The 20,139-nt window shown below is 39.3% G+C and overlaps 1 protein-coding gene across 1 annotated transcript in view; it reads right to left on the bottom strand.

Moving 5' to 3' along the window:
- Positions 1–2,068: 2,068 nt before the first annotated feature.
- slc4a4a (solute carrier family 4 member 4a) overlaps positions 2,069–20,139 on the bottom strand; it is a 64,969-nt gene continuing 46,898 nt past the window's right edge. The window contains exons 10-25 of the mRNA XM_083912068.1: positions 19,675–19,829; positions 18,431–18,541; positions 17,725–17,899; positions 17,476–17,609; positions 16,479–16,753; positions 14,764–14,834; positions 14,053–14,238; positions 13,817–13,930; positions 13,361–13,522; positions 11,930–12,108; positions 9,687–9,759; positions 9,224–9,292; positions 8,880–9,053; positions 7,939–8,097; positions 5,816–5,895; positions 2,069–2,397 (exon numbers count right to left, since the gene is read on the bottom strand). Of these exons, the coding sequence (XP_083768194.1) occupies positions 2,289–2,397; positions 5,816–5,895; positions 7,939–8,097; positions 8,880–9,053; positions 9,224–9,292; positions 9,687–9,759; positions 11,930–12,108; positions 13,361–13,522; positions 13,817–13,930; positions 14,053–14,238; positions 14,764–14,834; positions 16,479–16,753; positions 17,476–17,609; positions 17,725–17,899; positions 18,431–18,541; positions 19,675–19,829 (2,226 nt within the window). The 3' untranslated portion in view covers positions 2,069–2,288. The remainder of the gene's footprint in view (positions 2,398–5,815; positions 5,896–7,938; positions 8,098–8,879; positions 9,054–9,223; positions 9,293–9,686; positions 9,760–11,929; positions 12,109–13,360; positions 13,523–13,816; positions 13,931–14,052; positions 14,239–14,763; positions 14,835–16,478; positions 16,754–17,475; positions 17,610–17,724; positions 17,900–18,430; positions 18,542–19,674; positions 19,830–20,139) is intronic.

Here is a 20,139-nt window from a genome sequence, read left to right as displayed (position 1 = left end):
AACATGCTGACACCGTACAACACACTTTAAACTAACAACTCCCCACAACAATATGTCTCAGACATTAAGTCACACTTGTTCCCGCTCGCCTCTGTCGACGCCTAAAAAAACACTGATGTGGAGAACATTACGTCGTTACTTCAGCTGATGAACTGAAACAAACTGTCAAAAACAAATCAAACACAACGAACCGTGATGGTACAAAGTAACTTGTTGCATTTTGGTTTTTGCCGACGTGCCTTTTAAAGTACATGGTTTACAGAGGAGGAACGTGGCTCATTTCTCACATTTTATTTCTATAGTGGTGATGAAGACCGGGAGGAGAGGACCTTCCACTTAAGGCTTAACCATCCAAGTGACAAAGTGCTCCAGTGTGCCCTTGAGAGAGAAAGTGGGGATAATGTAAAAGGACGAACAGTGCCTTACAACATGTAGGTAATACTGGCCAATAAAAGTCAAGGGGTCAGATTTGGGATTTTGATGTGACTGGCCACTCTGTCGAAATACAGTAAATACTTTGCACAACATGTTACGCCTCATTTCAGCAGATTAAGTCCAAAAAACAACTGTGGATGTTTTCAAGGATGAGTTTGGAGAGAGATTTTGTTCGCTGTAATCATTCCCTCTCTCCATACTGGCCGACAATAGCTTCTTAATACCTCTACACTGTAAAAACATGGGAGACAAAATGTACAATCCTGTGCTAAATCTAAATTATGGTGTTTTGTAAATATCGAATTCCCTGTCTCGTCACTCTGCTGTGTTCTGTGTTTGCTGCACAAGACACCGACAACCTACACTTGCGCTGCAACTAACAATTAATTTGATTAATTGAGCAATTAATTCATTAGTTGTTTGGTCTCAAGCCCAAGATGACGTCTTTGAATGTCTTGTTACTGTCATAGAGGAGGAGATAAACTAGAAAATATTCACGTTTAAAGAGGTATTTTGCTGATTTAAATTCAGCATTGTGGGCAGTGTGTATAGATAAACAGTTAATTCTGTGATATATTAGCTTCAGCTAAACTCTGCCTTTGTCTCCCATAACCTTCAGTTTAGTTGCTCCGCAAAGGGAAAAGTGTTGACAGCGACCAAAACTCACTTCCTGTACATTAGGGGAATCAAGATAGACTTTCAAAAATTTAAACCTTTAATATATAAAATAAAAATAAACGTACAATCCCATTTTCACATCAGATCATTCCAACAGCAGCTGAGACAAACAGAGATGACCCTGCTGCGTGGAGTTCGCATGGATTTGATTCCCTTCTCGTAATCCCTCGTCACATTGTTACCGTAATAATTTGTCTGGATCGAACTCTTATAAGCCACTTCGGTAAAGTAGTCTGTGCAGTAAAAGCGATTATATGATATAATAATCCTAGTTACAGTTTAAGTTTGGCTGAGGAAAAAAATCGGATGATTATGTATCGCTGAACTGTTTTTTTCTACCCACAAAGAGAAAACGCAAAATTAACGACATAAGGAAAAGTTACAGACAAAATAATCATAAAAAAACGGAAAAAAAAATGAAATTATTTAATTTAAGAGTAACAAAAGTTTTGAAGTGAACAAGTGAAAGAAAGATTCAGAAAATTAGAAAGAGAAGGTGAAGCAATCAAAACTGCATCAAAAAGTGATCATAAAAATATTTACCTCATCTGCACATACAAATATGCATTGTTAATTAACTGTTAATTAACTTCAAATAATCTATCTGCACACGTTTCCTTCACAAGCTATAATACAGTGAATCTCTTGAATCATTTCAACTCTACAAGAGGACAGAGAAATTATCAAAACCCCGTGCTGCGTCAAAAATCAACATGTTGCATTTGTTCATAATAAGCCTTTAATCTAAAACAAGAGGTAGAGCTATTTAAAAAAAACATAATTTTCCTGCCACAGGAAAATGTTATTAGAGTAAATCAATTTATATAAAAAATTCAGACAGATGCTATTTATATATATTATTTATATAAAAAGAGAGTGTGTGTGTGTGGGGGGGGGGGGGGGCTTTCATGCGTGGTCAGAGAGCTGCAGCATTTAGGGTCGATATGTGGGAAGAGCTGCATAGAAGAGGAGTTACATTAATGTTTCTACTGTGGAGCTGCGAGGAAAGAACCGGTTTTAAACTTCATTATTAGGAAAGAGAAAGTGTTGTGTTTGTCACATACTGTAACTCATACTCAGAACAAAGTGTTGAAATCGTGGAGAGGATCTGAGTTATAAAGAACATTGTTTATAAAGGAAAATAAAAGTTGTGCTCCCGGTGGTGGTTGGGTGCTCTACAGAGACGTTTCAGATCCTCTGCTCTTCCAGAAGAAGGAATTATCATCGTCGGGGTCCATCTCTATTCTAATCTGAGGCACAGACTTCAGTGGACTAATTTCAGGGCTGAAACACAAAAAGATTTCATCGTTGGGACACTGCTGGGATGTAGTGGTGACATACACTTATTCTTTCTCTTGGTGAGATTTATAAGAGGAGAACCATACTCTTGTGTCTTTAGGTCAAACAGCTGCAGAAATAATTTCATTTAATTTTGTTTGGTTATCCTGCACAAACACTGAAGCGTAAAAAACACAGAAGTTATGTACTTGACTATTTCTTGTCCAGAGACAAACGGCGACAAACTTAGTGTCATAATTTTGCGCAATGAACGTTTTGATTAGTTTTAGTTTCAGTCTCTTTAGTGAGAAAAGGATGACTTTCTTTGTGTTAATGCAGAAACATTAGTTATTCTAATTGTGCCCCTGTGTTGTTTTGTGCCATGCAGTGTATAAAGTCATAGATAATTGTTGATGCATTACAACAGTTTTTCAGTCTCTCAAGGCAGAAATAGACTCGCTGATCATGGTTTTATGGTTCCTGAGGTCAGCTCAAAGCAATTTGGCTTCGGTCTTAGTGGTGACAAGATTAGTTTTAGAGTGGAGGCAGCAGCGCAACGTCATCACTGCCAGATTCATGCCCTGTTCGATGTCACTGACTCTAATGGACACGTGCCCTTACCACGTCTTTAAAGTAACATCAGACCAAACTCAGAATTCAGCAGCCTTGAAATGAGGCTTTCAAGAGGACACTCTTAACTTTACATGCTAAAGAGGAGTCCTCCTGGTGGTGAGATCAAATGTCTTGTGCCAAAGTCTCTGATCAGCTGAAGACTAATATATGTTTATTGGCATCAGAGATGAGCAGTGATCACAGCTGCTTTTTCACACATTGTCCCAAACACTAATCCTCTTTCATCAGCACTGGTACAACAATCGTAGAGCAGATGGGGTAATACAGTACCGTAAGAGTGCTCATCATGGAGAAACATAATCTCTTCTTGAGCATCATAATCATTGCTCTAAATATTTCCCCTAAAAAACGTGGCTTGTTCTGCCTCTGACTGATTGTTTCCTCTAAAGCTCAAATCAGAGGAGCACAATTTGATTCATCACGCAACATCGTCTCACCCTGATCTGATGATGAAGTCAGCACTGACACAAAGACATAACTTTTTGGGATTTTTGGACACACTAGACTTTGACTTTTTACTTTTTTTAACAAACTATACTATGACTTTTTTTTTTTCCAACAAACTTTAAGCCTGTGAATGTCCTCATTTGTCCAGCTCATCGTTATCCCCAATGAAATTTAAGTCAAAAGCAACTGGACTTGTTATTTTTTCTAGCAAGATGTTTCACCTCTCATCCAAGAGGCTTCATCAGTTCATGTACGCATCGGACCAGGTTGGGACTGGTCCAACTAACTGGTGTGGAGATCCAGGTATTTAAGGTTCAAGTGCTCCAAGTGCCAACGACCGTCGTTAGAGTGACAGTCGGTCGGCAGTAGCTAAGTCCATAGGTGAATCGGCTGGGAACCGTATGGCTGCCGGTTCGAGTCCCTAGGTAGACCGTGAGCATGTGCTGTTAAGCAAGGCACTAAACCCCCAACTGCTCAGTACCCCAGTCAGCTTTGACATTTTGTGAACAGTTCTTCTTTGAGGTTAAATTTGAGGAGATTCAACAAGCTCTGCCCACAAGCGGCCTTGTGAGAGGTTAAATACCTGGATCTCCACACCAGATAGTTGGACCAGTCCCAGCCTGGTCATATGCGTACATGAACTGATGAAGCCTCTTGGATGAGAGGTGAAACGTCTTCCTAGACAAATAACCAAGTCCACTTGCTTTTGACTGAACTTGCTTTGGGATTCTTTTTTAACATAACTTTTTTTCCTTTTTTAACATACTATACTAGGACTCCTTTTTTTGGACATACTATAAAATGATAAAGTTTTTCATGGGTTCATGAGTGGAGCATTTTACGGCGTAACGAAAAATAAAAAAGAGAAAAAGAAAACTACTGTGTTTTGAAGATAAGAAAGAATAAAGAAAGCTACAAGGTCCGATGGCGACATGTTTAATACGGCAGTCAGTGGATGAGAGACTGCATGGTGGCGCTTCTAACGTTAAATGTATGAAACTTTACCGTACTTATTTTATTATAGCCACCTTTGGTAGAGACAGGTGCTGGTTTGTTTCAGCCTGCAGCTCCTTTAAAGCACTTTGCTCAAGATTTGTGGAAACCTCAAAAAAACACTTAAACACAAATACAGGCAGCGTACTATGTGTGGAAAAACAGCAGCAGTGGGTGAGAGACTGTATTGTATAATAACTTTATAAGTACAATAAAAATTTAAAAAAACCGCCACTGTTATTTTTGACATGTGATTAATTCTGATAGTGAAGTGAGCCGCTGCACACACAGGATGGCTTGGTGATTTTGTGACCTGTTTAACTGCCTGTTGAACAGGAGTATTGATAAAGTATTGAATACTTAGCAACGCATGCTTAGCAACACATGCTTAGCAACGCATGCTTAGCAACGCATGCTTAGCAACGCATGCTTAGCAACGCTTGCTTGGCAACGGTCCCTGGTTCTTCAAGTGAAATAAAACCTTCCTTTGTTTGTGAAAAAAACAACACTTTATTCTTTTATACTACTCTTTTCAACAGGAATAAACATGTGGAAAAGTGATGTTTCAATCTGCTCTGTCTACATGCAGTGTGTGCTGCGGCTCACTCAGCTTAAATCGCCCATCAAAAATAATGGTATCGTTAAAGTGTCCCAGTGTGCCTGTGCTTATGAACCCACCTGACAAAACCACAGGCCTGGAAAGATACCGCCACCTACTGGCACAAACATGCACAAAACTCATGAACAAAACGCCACAATGCAGTCTCTCATCCACTGCAGTATCAAAACACAGTATTTTTCAGAGTTTGCTGCCGACATAGTTGCCTGCACAGCATGCAGCAGCATCTGTGTTGATCCTGAAGCAATAAATCGTAAATCTGCAAAATTTTTCTCATAGATTTTCTACTTTTTAATCTCGAAAATCTGCAACTTTATTTTCTCGTAGATTTGCCACTTTACTCTCATAAATCTGCGACATTTTTCAATATTAACCCCCTCCCCCGGGTCCATATTTTTTTTTTTTTCTACTTGTCCCTATAACGTCGTCATAGCATTTAGCTGCTAAAGACAGATATTTCCCTCAGGAGTTGGTAGAGACATCTGAGTTGTAATATGATGCCTCGTCTAGCCACTGAAAAGATGCAATAAAGCCATACGTAAGTTAATTAGCTTAGCTGACCTTTAAAGTTCAGAGTAGCATTATCAGTTAGCTAGTTAGCCTGCCTCATGACCTTTTGCAACCTTTGATGCCACAGTCATTAAATAATTACTTCAAAAAAGAACATCAGTGCCAGTTATATTTAGTTTTCTTCCCCTTTTAGCATTTGATGTAGCCTGTTAGCTTTGTTACCTGGACAAGCAGTTGGCCTGGTAGTAGCGAAGCTGCTCAGCACGATGTGTGTCGTTCAAGGAATGATGGGGACTTATCTCCTGTGGAAGAAAACAGCCATAAGTGTGCATGAAGCTGAGCTATAATGTTTGGTCCTCTGACAAAAATGTTACTATAGACACTGCAGGTTTTGAGTCAGACCAAACACGAGGGCAGCTGCTTTCAGAGAGGAGGAACCAGTGAAAACAGCTGCTACAAGGGTTTGGATGGGTTGATAAACCCAAGACTATTAGATCATCTACTTAAAGTCAAGACTATGTTTAGTTTTTGAAATACCCTCCTAAATTTAGTACATTGCTTCATAGCAAAGGTTTTAGGCATGCACCATTACCATTGTATTTCAGTAGGGTTGCAGCTAACGATTATTTGGATTGTAAATTTGTCTGTTTAATACTAATGTTTTCAGTATAGTGTGCAGTGGGAAGCCAGTGAGTTGATTTTATGTAGTAAATGTTTACTCCTACTTAAACTACTTAGGTAAGACAAAAGGGTTAGGTCAAGCACACAAGAATTTAAAAGGGAAAAGACAAATAAAATAATAACATCACAATCCACGGAGAAGAAAGTGAGTTAATTTCATGCATGCTTTGAAACAAAAGGCCAGAGTTAAGTATAAAAAAGAGAAAGGCAAAGAAGAAATGTTAGTGAAAGACAAATATCAAATCCCAGTTACAGAAGAAGTCGTCAGAGACACTGAAATGAGGAAGCAGAGCAGGAGTCAGTCAGGATCAAGAGGAAGAAGTGTTTCCCTCTGGTGCTGCAGGTAGTTTGGGTCTACTCACTGTCAGAGGTCTTATCACCTAAGAAAGGCTCCTGCTCCATCATGTCCATGGGGATTTTAATGCTGGGAACTTTCTCATTGTAAGGATAGTCAGACTGTTGGAGATAGGAAACACACATCCTGAGACGGGACCTCAACACACATTCATATCACTAAACCTGTGATGACCTGCATTTCCAAGCACTTAAACAGCTGGTGGGGGGGCATCTTCGTTCTCTGGGTCCATTTCATATTTTCCTGGTTCCAAAGGTAAAAGACACAATGTAACAAAGCACTGGGAGAGAAGATATCTGATCAATCTTTCTGTCCGACTGTAAGAATCAAATGGCTTCTTCCAGGAGCATCTTCTCACTCACTCACTCACTCATCTTCAACCGCTTATCCGGGGTCGGGTCGCAGTGGCAGCAGCCCGGAAAGTTGTCCAGGAGTATATGTGTAAGCTCTATGCCTGAGAACTCAATTAATTTAAATGGTTATTTGTTGGACTAAAGATGTCGGCAAGTCACATCCCCATCCAAACATCCAGCTAGAGGTCTTCTTCTGATCTGAAACGAATCAATTAAAAACTAAACTCAAAAGAACAGAACAGAAAGAAAAAAAACATTTTCAACCCACCTCGACCAAATACAATTTGGACCCCAGTATCAGGTCGAGTGTCTGTTACTAGGAACTGAGTGGACCAAACAACTTAAAAACTCAAACACTAAAACAGCATCTTCAAGAGTGTGGACTAGCTCACTCCCAAAGATCCAATCTGTGTGTAATCAACAACACAGACATCTGAAACTAAAATGTTAGAAATGCACACTCGCAGAACAGTTTTGTCCTCCCTGACAGTCAAAGAACAAGTACAACAAACTGATAGAAGCTCGTGTCTTGTTGCTTCTACCGAGAATCCGTCAAACTGGATTCCAGTGGCCAGAAACACAAACTGACATAAATGATCAGTGAAAATGAGACTTTACTTGAGTTTTTTAACCACAGCTATCGCACAAGGGAATTCTAGCATATTCTGTATCGTAAAACCGTCTCAACTTGACTCATTTACACCAAGTGAAAATGAAGGAATGGCATCTGTGGACCTGGATATCTACGGTAGTCATCCAGAGGGTAAACATGCTGCTGGAAAGAAAGAGAGAACGGTGAGCAGGGCTGGAGGCTGTTGGTGAGGTTGACAGACTTGGGAACGGGCTGTCATGAACAAACAGGAGACTAATGAGGAACCTGCTTGTTTCTGCACAGACACTCGCTCACTGCATTCAGATGTATCCTGTTAAAACTGTAAACTCAAAAACCCCCTTACATCTTCAGCGTCGCTGTCTATGCTGCCTCGTTTTTTCTTTTTCTTCTCATCCTCTTTCTTCTTCTTGTCCTTCTCGGGGATGACATCGTCCAGGAAGCTGAGATCGTGCTGGGAGAACATGTAGTCCATCGCTTTTCTGACGGCCACCAAAGCGAGGATCTAAAAGCAGGAGACCAAAGGATTAGAGTGGATTAGGAGGTCATTTGTTGTTGTAATAATAAGTCTGGTCTATGAAGTCTGTTACATTTACCAGAGTTTAAATACAGTACAGTCTATTTTTTAGTTAACTGGAAATATGCAAGCAACTTTAATTTTTTAATATGAGCTGACATTTCAGTAAAAAGTTAAGACTTTGATACAAAACATTATAAAATACATTGTGCATGTTCAATGGTCCAAGAGCCAATGTCAAACTGATTGTTGGTTTTAAACGATGGTTTTAAACGTTGTTTTTTTAAATGATTTGCCTTTAAATACAAGCAAAATTGTATTTGCACTAATACCATTTTAGAACTAAGACTATTTTGATATTTCTAGCTTAAATAACACAAATAATGAACATCTTTACATCACATATGACAAATAATACTATTTATACACTGGTATGATTTGAAATCAACGAAACAATGCAGGTTACAGTTTGAGAGATTACTCTGTAACAGTCGCTTTCTGCTTTAAAACAATGACTACAAAAAAAATGCTACAGCTACAAGAACAATAAAGTCCTGGGCGCTGCACGAGTGACCCTGAAGTGCACACTTGTCACTTGTTTCTCACCCATAAACAATCCTCTAATAAGTAAATGAAGTTTATCATTAGTTTTGTCATAATTTAGTCAGATCATGTCAAAGCTGACTGTTGAGCTCCATTTTTACACTCTGTATAAATACAGGTATTTCAAATATTAATATTGGTCGACTCTAAATACAAACGTGTCTTACCATGATAGGGAATACAATGGCGGCCACGGTGGACTTGAGGATCCAGAGCAGAGCCAAGCAAAGGATCTGGATGAAGGTGAAGAGGTGGACCTTCCTGAGGGGAACGTGTCGCAGGTAAACCAGGTCGGGCTGATGCTTCGCTGGCATCAGAAGCAGCTTGAGACGATCCATAAACTGCAGATAGAAAGGGACAAAAGGTACAAGACGGCATGAATTGCACGCATGGATATTGATAAGGGCTCCTTAACGTGTCAGGTGGGGAAATTTTGGGTATGTTGGTTTAATTTGCTCTACACTCTATATTACATATATTCTTCTCCTAAAATAAAATTAGTAACAGTTACCTGCACTCCGTTGAGAGAGGCAACCCCCATGTAAAGGAAGACTCCATACAGCACAGGCATGGGAATAAACTGGGTCAAACAGAGAGAATAAAACAGAATATTTAAGGTTAATGTCAAGGGAAAACACAAATCAATCAAATAATTACTTATTTTAGCACATATGATGCACTATTATCTTAATATAACCTAACTTGTAAAGACTACAGAATGGGATGAAAGGGCCTGTTTCTTACTAAAAACCTTGGTATTAAAAAAACAAAAATGTTAACATGTTTTTAGAACCCTTTGTCACCTGCGTTTTTTTGTTAAAAAAAACTATTCTGTTTCTTGTGTCATCCCTAAATGGCAAACGTTAAGTTAGCAGTTCTATCAAAGAGTCTAGCAACATTCATTGTTTTGGTTTTCAATTCCAACATCTGCCACAGTCATTTTGAAAGCAAAAAGGAACAGTCTGATTAATTACCTTTAAAATAGGAGACATAAATACAGACAGTCCTGTCAGGATGAACACACACACACCAGTGACCCGTTGCTCTCTGCAAAAAGAAAAGAAAAATACTGTTATCATAACAAAAACCAAACTTGAATGTTTGTTTGTATAATTTCAAGATCTGGACATTTTTAGACTAACTTTCCTACTATAACAAAGTAACAAAAGCCTTAATATGGTGTTGATTACTTGATGATATCAATCATTTTCCAAATCTCACTCAGTTTAAGCCAAAACAAAGACAACCAAACATTTGACGGAAGTTCAAAGTTGGTGTAGATGCTACAAGAGTTTGTTAGTTCAGCTCACAGCTGACACATCAGGAGGTTCTGCAGGGCGTCACCAAACAGACACAAAAACAGGAAGAAAATCACAAAGTGTCTTTACCAGCTCTTGATCAACACAAAACGAAAAACCTTTTGAGTTGAGTACATGGCGTCAACTATGGACTGCAGAGTGAATTTTTCTTTAAAAAGTAAAATAGATGAAAACAAGAGAGTAGTTATCTTAGGACTTTTTAGCTAAAATATACCGTATTTTCCGCACTATAAGGCGCACCTAAAAACCTTCAAATTTTTCAAAAGCCGACCGTGCGCCTTATAATCCGGTGCGCCTTATATATGGACCAATATTGAGCCACAACAGGTCTCGCAACTACAGTAAGCAGCCGCCGACTCTATTTTCCCCCGTAGAAGAAGTAACGCGCGGTGCATGTTGAGATATACGACTGCGTGAAGCTGTTCGTCTCTATGTGCCCTGCGATAGACTGGCGTCCTGTCCAGGGTGTACCCCGCCTCACGCCCGATGTCAGCTGGGATCGGCTCCAGCCCCCCCGCGACCCCGACCAGTTGGATAAGCGGTTGAAGATGAATGAAGATGAATGAAGCGTGCCGTTTCATTTCCATTTGTGTGTTTGTGTAAAGACCCCAAAATGGCTCCTATTAAGAGCTTACGAAGCTGAGTTTAAACTCAAGGCGATTAGTCACGCAGTAGAACACGGGGAAACAACCCCAGCCTCGACTGTAGCGTCTATTCTATGCGCCATATAATGCGGTGCGCCTTATATATGAAAAAAAGTTTAAAAATAAGCCATTCATTGAAGGTGCGCCTTATAATGTGGTGCGCGTTATAGTACGGAAAATACGGTAGTTAAAACAAACGATTAATGCAAGAGGTCGACATGAGAGCCGTTAATAAACATACAGTATTTGACTCCGACAAGAGTTCTTTCATGTTTTTGGCCCACATATTTGAGTGATTTGCTGCAGACAGTGCAACAACTTGAACATTTATAGAGCAGTTCATGTTCAGACACCTATGGGTTTTCAATGACTGATGCCGATATTTAGAGATATACGTACAGTAGTACGATGCTGATATCATGTTTGGTTGTTTTGCATCAGATAACATATAACAATTTAATGACAAATGACACAAAACTGCAGAACATAAATGAACATTTATTTATGGCTGTTACTGTGCATTGTTTGTGTTTAGTCTGTGTTCAGTTGTGGGCAATAACTTACAATATAGTTTTGAAAAAGTGACAAATGTCATTTTCAAACATTACGTAAAAGGCTTCAAGACCATCTCAACAGACAAATCTGATCAATGTTTCACTCGATTGGACGCACATACAATAGTTTTTCGAGCCCTGTAAGCTACTTTGACTGGTTGAGGGCTTTTGTCTACATTTTTGTTGATCGACCTCATGAGCGCATGCATCCGATGATCTCAAAATGGCATTAATCAGCCCGATTATTCGGTCAATCACTTTTCTAAAAATTAAAGTTTTAAACAATTGCTTTGATTCAAAGTTAATCTTTCAGTATATACCACACATTTGTGCAAAAGACAGTCAACCAAACACATTTCAGCAAACCCCCTAAGACCTTTATCTTCATATAAATTGGTGCATGAAATATTTGGTCCCAAAGGTTATCCATTTGAGTTTTTGATATGCTATTCTGCTTTCTGTTAGCATTGTTTGTTAAATAGAAATTGTCATAATTGCAACCAGCTTAGATGACAAATGAACACAACTTCCCCTGTAAAATCTGTTGGCATGTCACCAACAGATGGTGCTACAGCGACAGGTTAAAACTTAGTTTATTATGAATCTGACTCCTTCTTCTCTTAGATTTTCATCCTCATGTGAAGCTGCAATATTCCTTTTAACTATTAATAAACCCTCTAACATATTGTACCAGTCTTACCTCACACCCAGGAACTTGGGTTGCTCTCCAGGAGCCGACGTTTCAGTTTCCATCTTCAGACTGTCAAGGTGAGCGATGGAGATGACGGTGGCAGCCACGTACCACGGCAGACCCATGAAGGAGCATATAATCAGGAGAACGGCCACCCAGAACAGATCCAGATGGTAACCTGCCCCTTTCTGGTACAGATAATAAACATAAGGTCAAAGGTCATGTATGTGCACGCTCGGCTGCAGACATGCTGATTAATACAATAGTAGAGGAGCACTTTAGTTATCTTCTGCCACAAAGTTATCTTTAAAGTGACGCGTCATGCGGCCGAAATCAAAGAACTAATTGCTCAACTTCAGCAGTGGCTGTCTGAATTGTTAAAGTGGTTGCTTTTGAGCCTGAAACTGTGTTTCAGTCACTGCCATGAAACATCTCTCACTCCCATGAGAAGAATGACAACAATATTTAACTGCAGTGTGAAGGCAGCCAGTGTCCTGTACAAACTGCAGCATGTTTTGGGAAGCGCATGAAAATCCTCACTTGACATAAATCAAGTTAGACGAGACGAAAGAAAAAGACTTTTGCTGTAATAAAACCTTTTTCTGCTTGTTGATTTTCTAATTCAAGCACATAATGCAGATTTAACATTTCACAGCAGTTTATTATGTAAGTTATGTTGGAAAAGCATTAGCAGTTCTGAAAACAGCCAATTGTTGCGATGCAAATCCTCTCATCTGTAGTAAGACAACTCCAAACCCTCCGCTGCCTAACTCACATACAGTACATCAACCTCGGGCCAGTTCTATAAAGCACGACAAGAAAAGCTTGGCTTAAAGTCCAAAACCTGACCTGAATGAATCAAACAAATCAGTTCCAGGTCGATTCAAGCTCACACAATCCCAGGAGCTGGAAAAGGTCAAACGTGGATCAAATCGATACACCATGGCAAACAGTAATGGTATCGAGATAGCGGTGATTTTCACGGCAACAGAGCAGCGCAGAAGAGCATCTATTATTATAAGTGTTTATGAAGAATTCAGACATCTTATTGGGACTTTAAGCATTGTGACAGGAATTACAATTGATCTGTTTAGGGCTTTAAAACACAGGACAAATACATTTCTTTCCCTCGTGTGATGCAGAAGTTCTTTATCTGGACATGCAGCATGTTCAGCTCTGGAAACACACAGAGACGTTGTACATCACAAGTATGATTTTAAAGTATATCTTGTTATATACACACACAACTATGCTCTTTCTGTTCCCTTATCCTTTGATACAAGTATGACTAAGTGAGCCAGCAGCTACCACATTTGAGAAACATTCCAATGAGTTGCCGTAGTGGTGGACATCAAATATCACTAATAAGCAACATTTCATTGTAACTCTTACAACAGCCACCTCTTACATCATTTAATGTCAGTAAGGTTTCTTCTTTACCTTCAGCTTGTGCTCCTTCCTGTTGACGATCACAGCGGTAATCTGTTGGTCCATGAATACAAGTATGGTGACCAGCAGGGCAGGGAGAGCCGACGCAAGGTAAACCCACCAGGGGTTTCCTCCGAACGGGGGCACAAACCAGCCGCGTTTAGGACTTGTTGGCTGTGAGGGAGGAAGACAGACGTCTGTCAATTACACAAGTGGCATTTGTGGACTCACGTTTGTTAGCTCATAAACTATCAATCACTTTACATTTCTGATGAGTATTTTCCAAACCCCTTAGATTGATTTACATGACATTAATTTGGCAGATTTTTATGTCCAAAGTGCCTTAAAAGTTCTCCATGCAGAGCACTTTGGGGTTCAGTGTCTTGATCTTGGTAATTTCAACATAACAAAACGCTCTTTAATCGTGTTGATCCTGCACGAGTGCCTAGAACGGAGGGATGGACTCACCTTGAATTCAGTTGGCACGATGAGTTTAGGAGTTTCGACTCCCACGAGCATGTCGACTCCACAGAAGATGAGGATGGCCAGGATGATGGCGAAGTCACTGATGAGCTTCCTCACCTAGGTGAAAGTGAACACAAACACTTGACCAAGTTGTTCTCTGTGACCTGCCAGACACCGACTTCATCATGTGCTTGACAGATGACAGAAGTTGGACTGGATTAACTCTCTGTCTGACTCACAGTGGTGGGGAAGAACGGGCTGGTCTTGAACTTCTTCAGACACATGGAGCAGGTGTAAGTGCCAAAGAACAGGATGAAGGACATGAGGGTGATGTCTGGGACAAACTCGCAGTTCTTCCCCACCAGCTCTCCCTTGTACCTTAAGCACTCCGTCTTTGAGAGCGACGACCACGTGGCGTTCATTGGCTGCACAGAGGAAACAAAGAGCATTGTGGTTTTTATTGTTTTTAAAAAATAGAAATTACGATGACCACTAAAGTAAGTTTAGCATAAATGAAACAAAAGAGAAATAAAACAAACAAATATGCATTAAGATAGTTATGAAATACCTTGATAAACAAACACCTCACAAAATCACAATGAAATCAATTCATTGAAATGTCTGATGTGGGGGTTTCTAAATCAGCAGCTGGATGTTCTCTTTAATGTAAACCAGAAAATCCTTCTGTAGTTTATAATATTTGTTTGTTGGACCCCTCAAAGTAAAAATTAAGAGCAACGTGTTTATTAAGAAATAATTCCTGCAAATGAGTGTCCCACCAAAGCTGTGACGGATACATGACTTTTAGTTTTCCACTGTAGCATTGCTACTTTTAAGTAAAAAACGACAAGTGGGGGCATATCACATAAAATATAAATCGATAGAAGAGTGTCAAAGATGATTGAAATACTGTATATCCTCAGGGAACAGCAATAAAAACATGAACTTACCAGATCAGTGCTGTTCCAGTACCAGACTGAAGTACCTTCTAAAGGATCTCCAATGACGTCTGTACTGTTCTCTGCAAAAACACAGAAGAAAACTTAAACTTTGAACACTGCGCATGGCATCCTAACTACGTTTGAATTTGTCATGCATACAACGAACAAGTGCCCAAAGCAACAGGACTTTGTGTAAAACCATTTTATAATAATCCTAATCAGGTATAGTGGCCAACACTTAAATTTAATGATATCTGAATCTTAGCTCTATAGCGTATAATTACATTATCTAAACTGACAAGAAGAAGCTCATTAACTCAAACTTCTCATTGAAGTTTGAGTTTTAAAATCAAACTTCACAGCTCAATGTGATTAACATCAACTGGATTACACAACCCATGATTTCACATGAGCAGATAATATACTGAGATAAAGTATTTCTAGGCACTATGGAAGAAGATTATAGAAGAAGGAAGATATATATATATATATATATATATATATATATATATATATATATATATATATATATATATATATATCCTCAAAAGAACATAAAATGTATACCGTATATTTTTTCCCTTTCTGTTGCAATGTTGAAAACGCAGCAGCCGAACTTTATCACAACCATAATTATGTCATTTGGACGACGCTTTACGTTCTGATCCTCACGTTAGGTTAATTTTACATCATATTGCCCAGCTTTACTGTACTGTTTGTTGACCGTGGCTGTATTTAGGTTTAGTAGTGTCTTGAGATAAATGTTAATGTGTTTCACATGATAACTTAGCATATATTTTATGTGCGTTACTGTCCCGTCATAAGTGCAGTTTCATGGTGCCACGCTCATATTTAGCATGTGAGCACATCTCAGTACCACCAATGTCTGTAGCAAATTTCTTGACAGTCAACTTGTTAAGAGACAGCACACACACACAAACACATGCACACGCACACACACGCACACACACAGCATCAGCAGCAGCATCAGCAGCAGCATCAGCAGGGGTTGACCAGTAATTCAGGGCTTCCCCCTCTTCATCTCCATCCTCCATTAACAAATCTAATAAAGAGGCATGCTGTGTTGTATTAAAGTCTGATCAACAGCATCTTTTACTTTTTCACAACACAAGAAAAGCTTTGTACCATCAAAGAAACATCTGCTCATTTCTCCCAAAACAAGACAGAGACTTAAACTCAGCAGACCGTAAAGCTGTAATAACAACCAAACAAGCTAAACTAAGTACGGCTGCAACAACTAATCAATTTAGTTATCAACTCATAAATTAATTGATAACTTTTTTGATTTATCAGTTTCAGTGACTTTTTAAGAAAAAAAAGGCAAAATGATCTGATTTCAGCTTCTCAAATATGAATATTTAGTGGTTTTCTTTCCTCCTCAATGACAGTAAACTGAATTTCTTTGAGTTGTGGACAAAAACTAAACAGTTAAGGACGTCATCTTGGGATATGGAAACCAATGATCTACATTTTTCACCATTTTATGGATCAAACAACTAATCAATCAAGATGATCGACCAATTAATCAACTATGAAAATATTTGTAATAATTGTTGCTCTTGTCACAGTGTCAATGGCAACAGTCAACGGTTTGATGAATATCAACGTGTCTTATCAGCATTAGTGGATAAAAACACTCTGCTCTTTCAACATCTGGATACCAACGTCCTGTAAACTTCTCGAAGTAATAAACAACATCTCACCTATAACAGCAGGGGCCATACAGAGGCAGTCGTATTGTGTGACAAAGTCCAACTTAAATTCTGAGTTGATGGGATAGTGGTGAGCTAATTTGAGCATCTTCTTGAAGGCATCGTAGATGAAGATGAAGCTGATGAGACAGGAGAAGCCCTCCTCAGTGAACCGGGTGAAGTACTGAACCAAGAAGCTGGCGTCAGTGGCCACGAGCACCAGGCAGAAGAACGCCGACCACAGGCCGATCCACAGACGAAACTCCAGGTAGTCAAAGCTGTTGTCTCTGTACAGAGAAAAACATTTTAAAATAATTTTAAGAGTCTGAGAAAATCTATTGGATATTTTATATGACAGAGTATGAGGGACACTGTGAGAAGTAGAGATGAAACTTTTGAGAACAAAGTTTATTCATAGAAGTCGTTTTCTAAGGAAAAGGGGTCAAATTTCAAGAATAAATGTCAAATCAGATCGCTCATTTGACACATGTAGGACGACGGACTGGTCTCACCTGCTTACTGCATCTGAGAATTAAAATCCTGAAATTATACAACTTTGTTTGCTGAAATGATTCTAACTTTAAAGATATGAAAAGACTTAAAGGGCACATAAAAAACAAGTTTTTTTATGAAATTTTTGAGAAATTACGAGTGCCACAGTGAATGCATTTGATAATTAATTTAGTTTAAGCTGAACTTTTGACTTTACTTTACTAACGTCAGCCAACTCCCTCCTCTTTCAGTCTATTTTCCTGCTTCGGCTCCGTTGTTCTTCTTCTTCCTTGTGTTTTCTGTCGGACGTGCCGTTCGTTTCCGTGGTTTCTCACGCTGGTTTCACTGCAAACTGCGCCAGTAAGTTATTATTGACACCCACCAAAATTAATTTTTACCCTCATTTGGTGGGTTGGCCGGTGTTAATTTAGAACCCTGATGATAAAGTACTTTTTAACCCCTGAATCATGTATGATTAGTAACTAGGCCTCTGGCAAATAGAAAATGAAGAACGCACCTGCTGAAATTAAAGAGCAGCCGTTCAAACACCAGGACAGGACCGGTGCTGCTGAGGATGGTGAGAGGCTGGCCCCCCAGCAGACAGAAAACCCCACCAGTGATTGCTGTGCCCAGAAAACTCTCCAACACACCCTGCACACACCGGAGGGAACAGTAGGGTGAATAATCCAGAACATAAATAGATAACTTATAAGAAAAATTAATAAACGCTCAACAAACTGTAAAAAAATTCAAATCTCAGTCCAACCTGCATGTTCTCTGTTGCGTCGCCCAGCAGACCGCCGAAGGTGATGGCGTTTGTCACAGTTCCCAGGTAAATAAACAAAATGGCCGACAAGGCCTGAATGTGAAATGCATCGGTGAAGTCACTGACGAAGAAAGGCGCTTTTCTTTTGATGTCAAGTAGGAGACCCCCGCAAAACCTTGAAACAGAGAAACAACCGTAGTTTTCCACAATCTGGAATACTGAGCAAAGTAAATATAAGAGCTATGGGATGAGAAACTATTGTCATTATACTGATGTGCAAGACACCAATACAACTTAATTGCGATATCCTGAGTATTAGTATGCAGATAAATACAACATAAGACTCAAAGCATGACATATACAACACTGACTCATTAGCACAATGAGGAGAAATGTTTCAAGATATGAGGAACAAGAGACATTCTGTAATCAGATTCAACGTCCTTTTACAACGACTGTACTTGTTGTGCATTTGTTGTGCGGCACTTGGGTTCATTGTATAACATTTTTAACCTAATTTAGCTGCAATTTCACATACCTAAATATGTAAAGGCTGTACATTTCCTACATTTTACAATCTTTTAGGTTTTACAGAGTTTGGAAGGTCATGGAACGCTCCGTGTCCAGTTTTGGGTTGGTACGCAATGAATATAACTATTCATTCTCCAATAAAAAAATATTATTTAAGAATATCATGATTTCATACCTTCCAGTCTTCTTCAGCTCGTCCCCTACAGCGTGTCCCCCTCCGCCGTGACCTCCATCATGAGGCATATCTCCGTTCATCTGAGAGTCCCCTCCTGCATACATGTTTTTCCTATAATACACACAGTTATGTTCAGTGTGGCAGGCACTTAAACTCTGATTAACAGTTTATCACATGGAAACATCAGGATCGTAACACCTCAAATATCTCCTGATGTCGACACAACTTGCAGGTTTTTTAGGTTTTTGGAGTAAAATCAGTGTCACACCATCCTTTCTTGTTTTGTCAGAGGACATTGACTTGTGTGTTGCGTGATTCTGATTGATCAGTGCACACTAACAGTAAACAGCTGAAACTTTCCTTCTCTACTGAGTAAAACTGCAGCTTTAAATAAAACCTGCTGCTGCTCTTTCATAATTGAACACTGTGCTGTACACGTGGATGCACTTCAGTGATTCTGCAACCGCTGCTCTTGTACGACATAATGTAGTTACTTCACACACAGGTGAACAGGGCAGGTGCGGATCTTACATGTTTAATGCAAGAAAGTCTTGTACTCGCTGACATCTCCTCAGGCTTCATCTGAAATGTTCTCTTGCATTAAACATTTGTGTGCTTACTAAACGTCTCAACAATGTTTCCTTTGTGGAATCCTGATACAGTTTCATACCAAAGGTTATAATGTCTCTTGTTTTACAAATACAAATATGAGGTGCCAGAATTATTGTAAAGATTTTCTATATCAGCTTAAGCTAAGGCATGCATGTCTTTATGCTGTGTGTGTGTGTGTGTGTGTGTGTGTGTGTGTGTGTGTGTGTGTGTGTGTGTGTGTGTGTGTGTGTGTGTGTGTGTGTGTGTGTGTGTGTGTGTGTGTGTGTGTGTGTGTGTGTGGTTAATAAATGACCACCAGATTAATACACATCCTGAGGTTATTGTAGAATCAGTGGTTTCAGATAAGATCAACAAGAGGAAGGAAGTCACTTGAGAGGTTAACAATCCTCCAGTTATAAGAAGAATATCCACATAATGATAATAATAATAATATTATATATATAATTACTTAACCTTTAATTTGCCTCACTCACACACCAGCGTTAGCAGAACTTGACGTAACAGTTGTTGTATAATTGTATTGTTTCTGTACTGTTGATTGTGCTCTTGTGAATGGTCGCTGTTAAAATAGGGCTTACCCATTATTAAATAAAGATGAAACTAAATACATAATTAAAAACATGTTTATAGACCTTTTGTCAGAGGAAGGGAGTGTTTTCGGAGGCTCTATCCTGATGGTGGGGTCCCACTCTCCAGGAGGAAGCACGATCACCTCATCCAGGAACTCATCGATACCAGCCAGCAGGTCTTGTCTGTCCTTGGCTTTATACGCAATGTCATGAAAGACCTGAACACAGACGGAGAGGGACGAAGCAATGAAGTGTGAGAGAGCTGTCAAAGCACGCAGCGAACTGTAATATCAGATCTGAGGGTTAATCAATGGGGAGGACAGTGAGCTTCTCCACACACTGTACGTCAAACACACAACACAATGAAGCAAAGTCGATCTGATCATAAACTCTGGAAAGGGATGCATTTGATCCATAACGTGAATCCATTTATCCATTTATGATTTTCTACTGCTCACACACATATCAGTGTAAAAATATATGTTTTTCAATATGTGCCAATATAAAAAAAACCCACCAAAAGACACA

This window comes from Echiichthys vipera (genome assembly GCF_963691815.1).
Source record: "Echiichthys vipera genome assembly, chromosome: 4".
Taxonomy (NCBI): domain Eukaryota; kingdom Metazoa; phylum Chordata; class Actinopteri; order Perciformes; family Trachinidae; genus Echiichthys; species Echiichthys vipera.
Note: the sequence above shows the minus strand (reverse complement) of the source record. Positions and strands in the feature narration are given on the sequence as shown.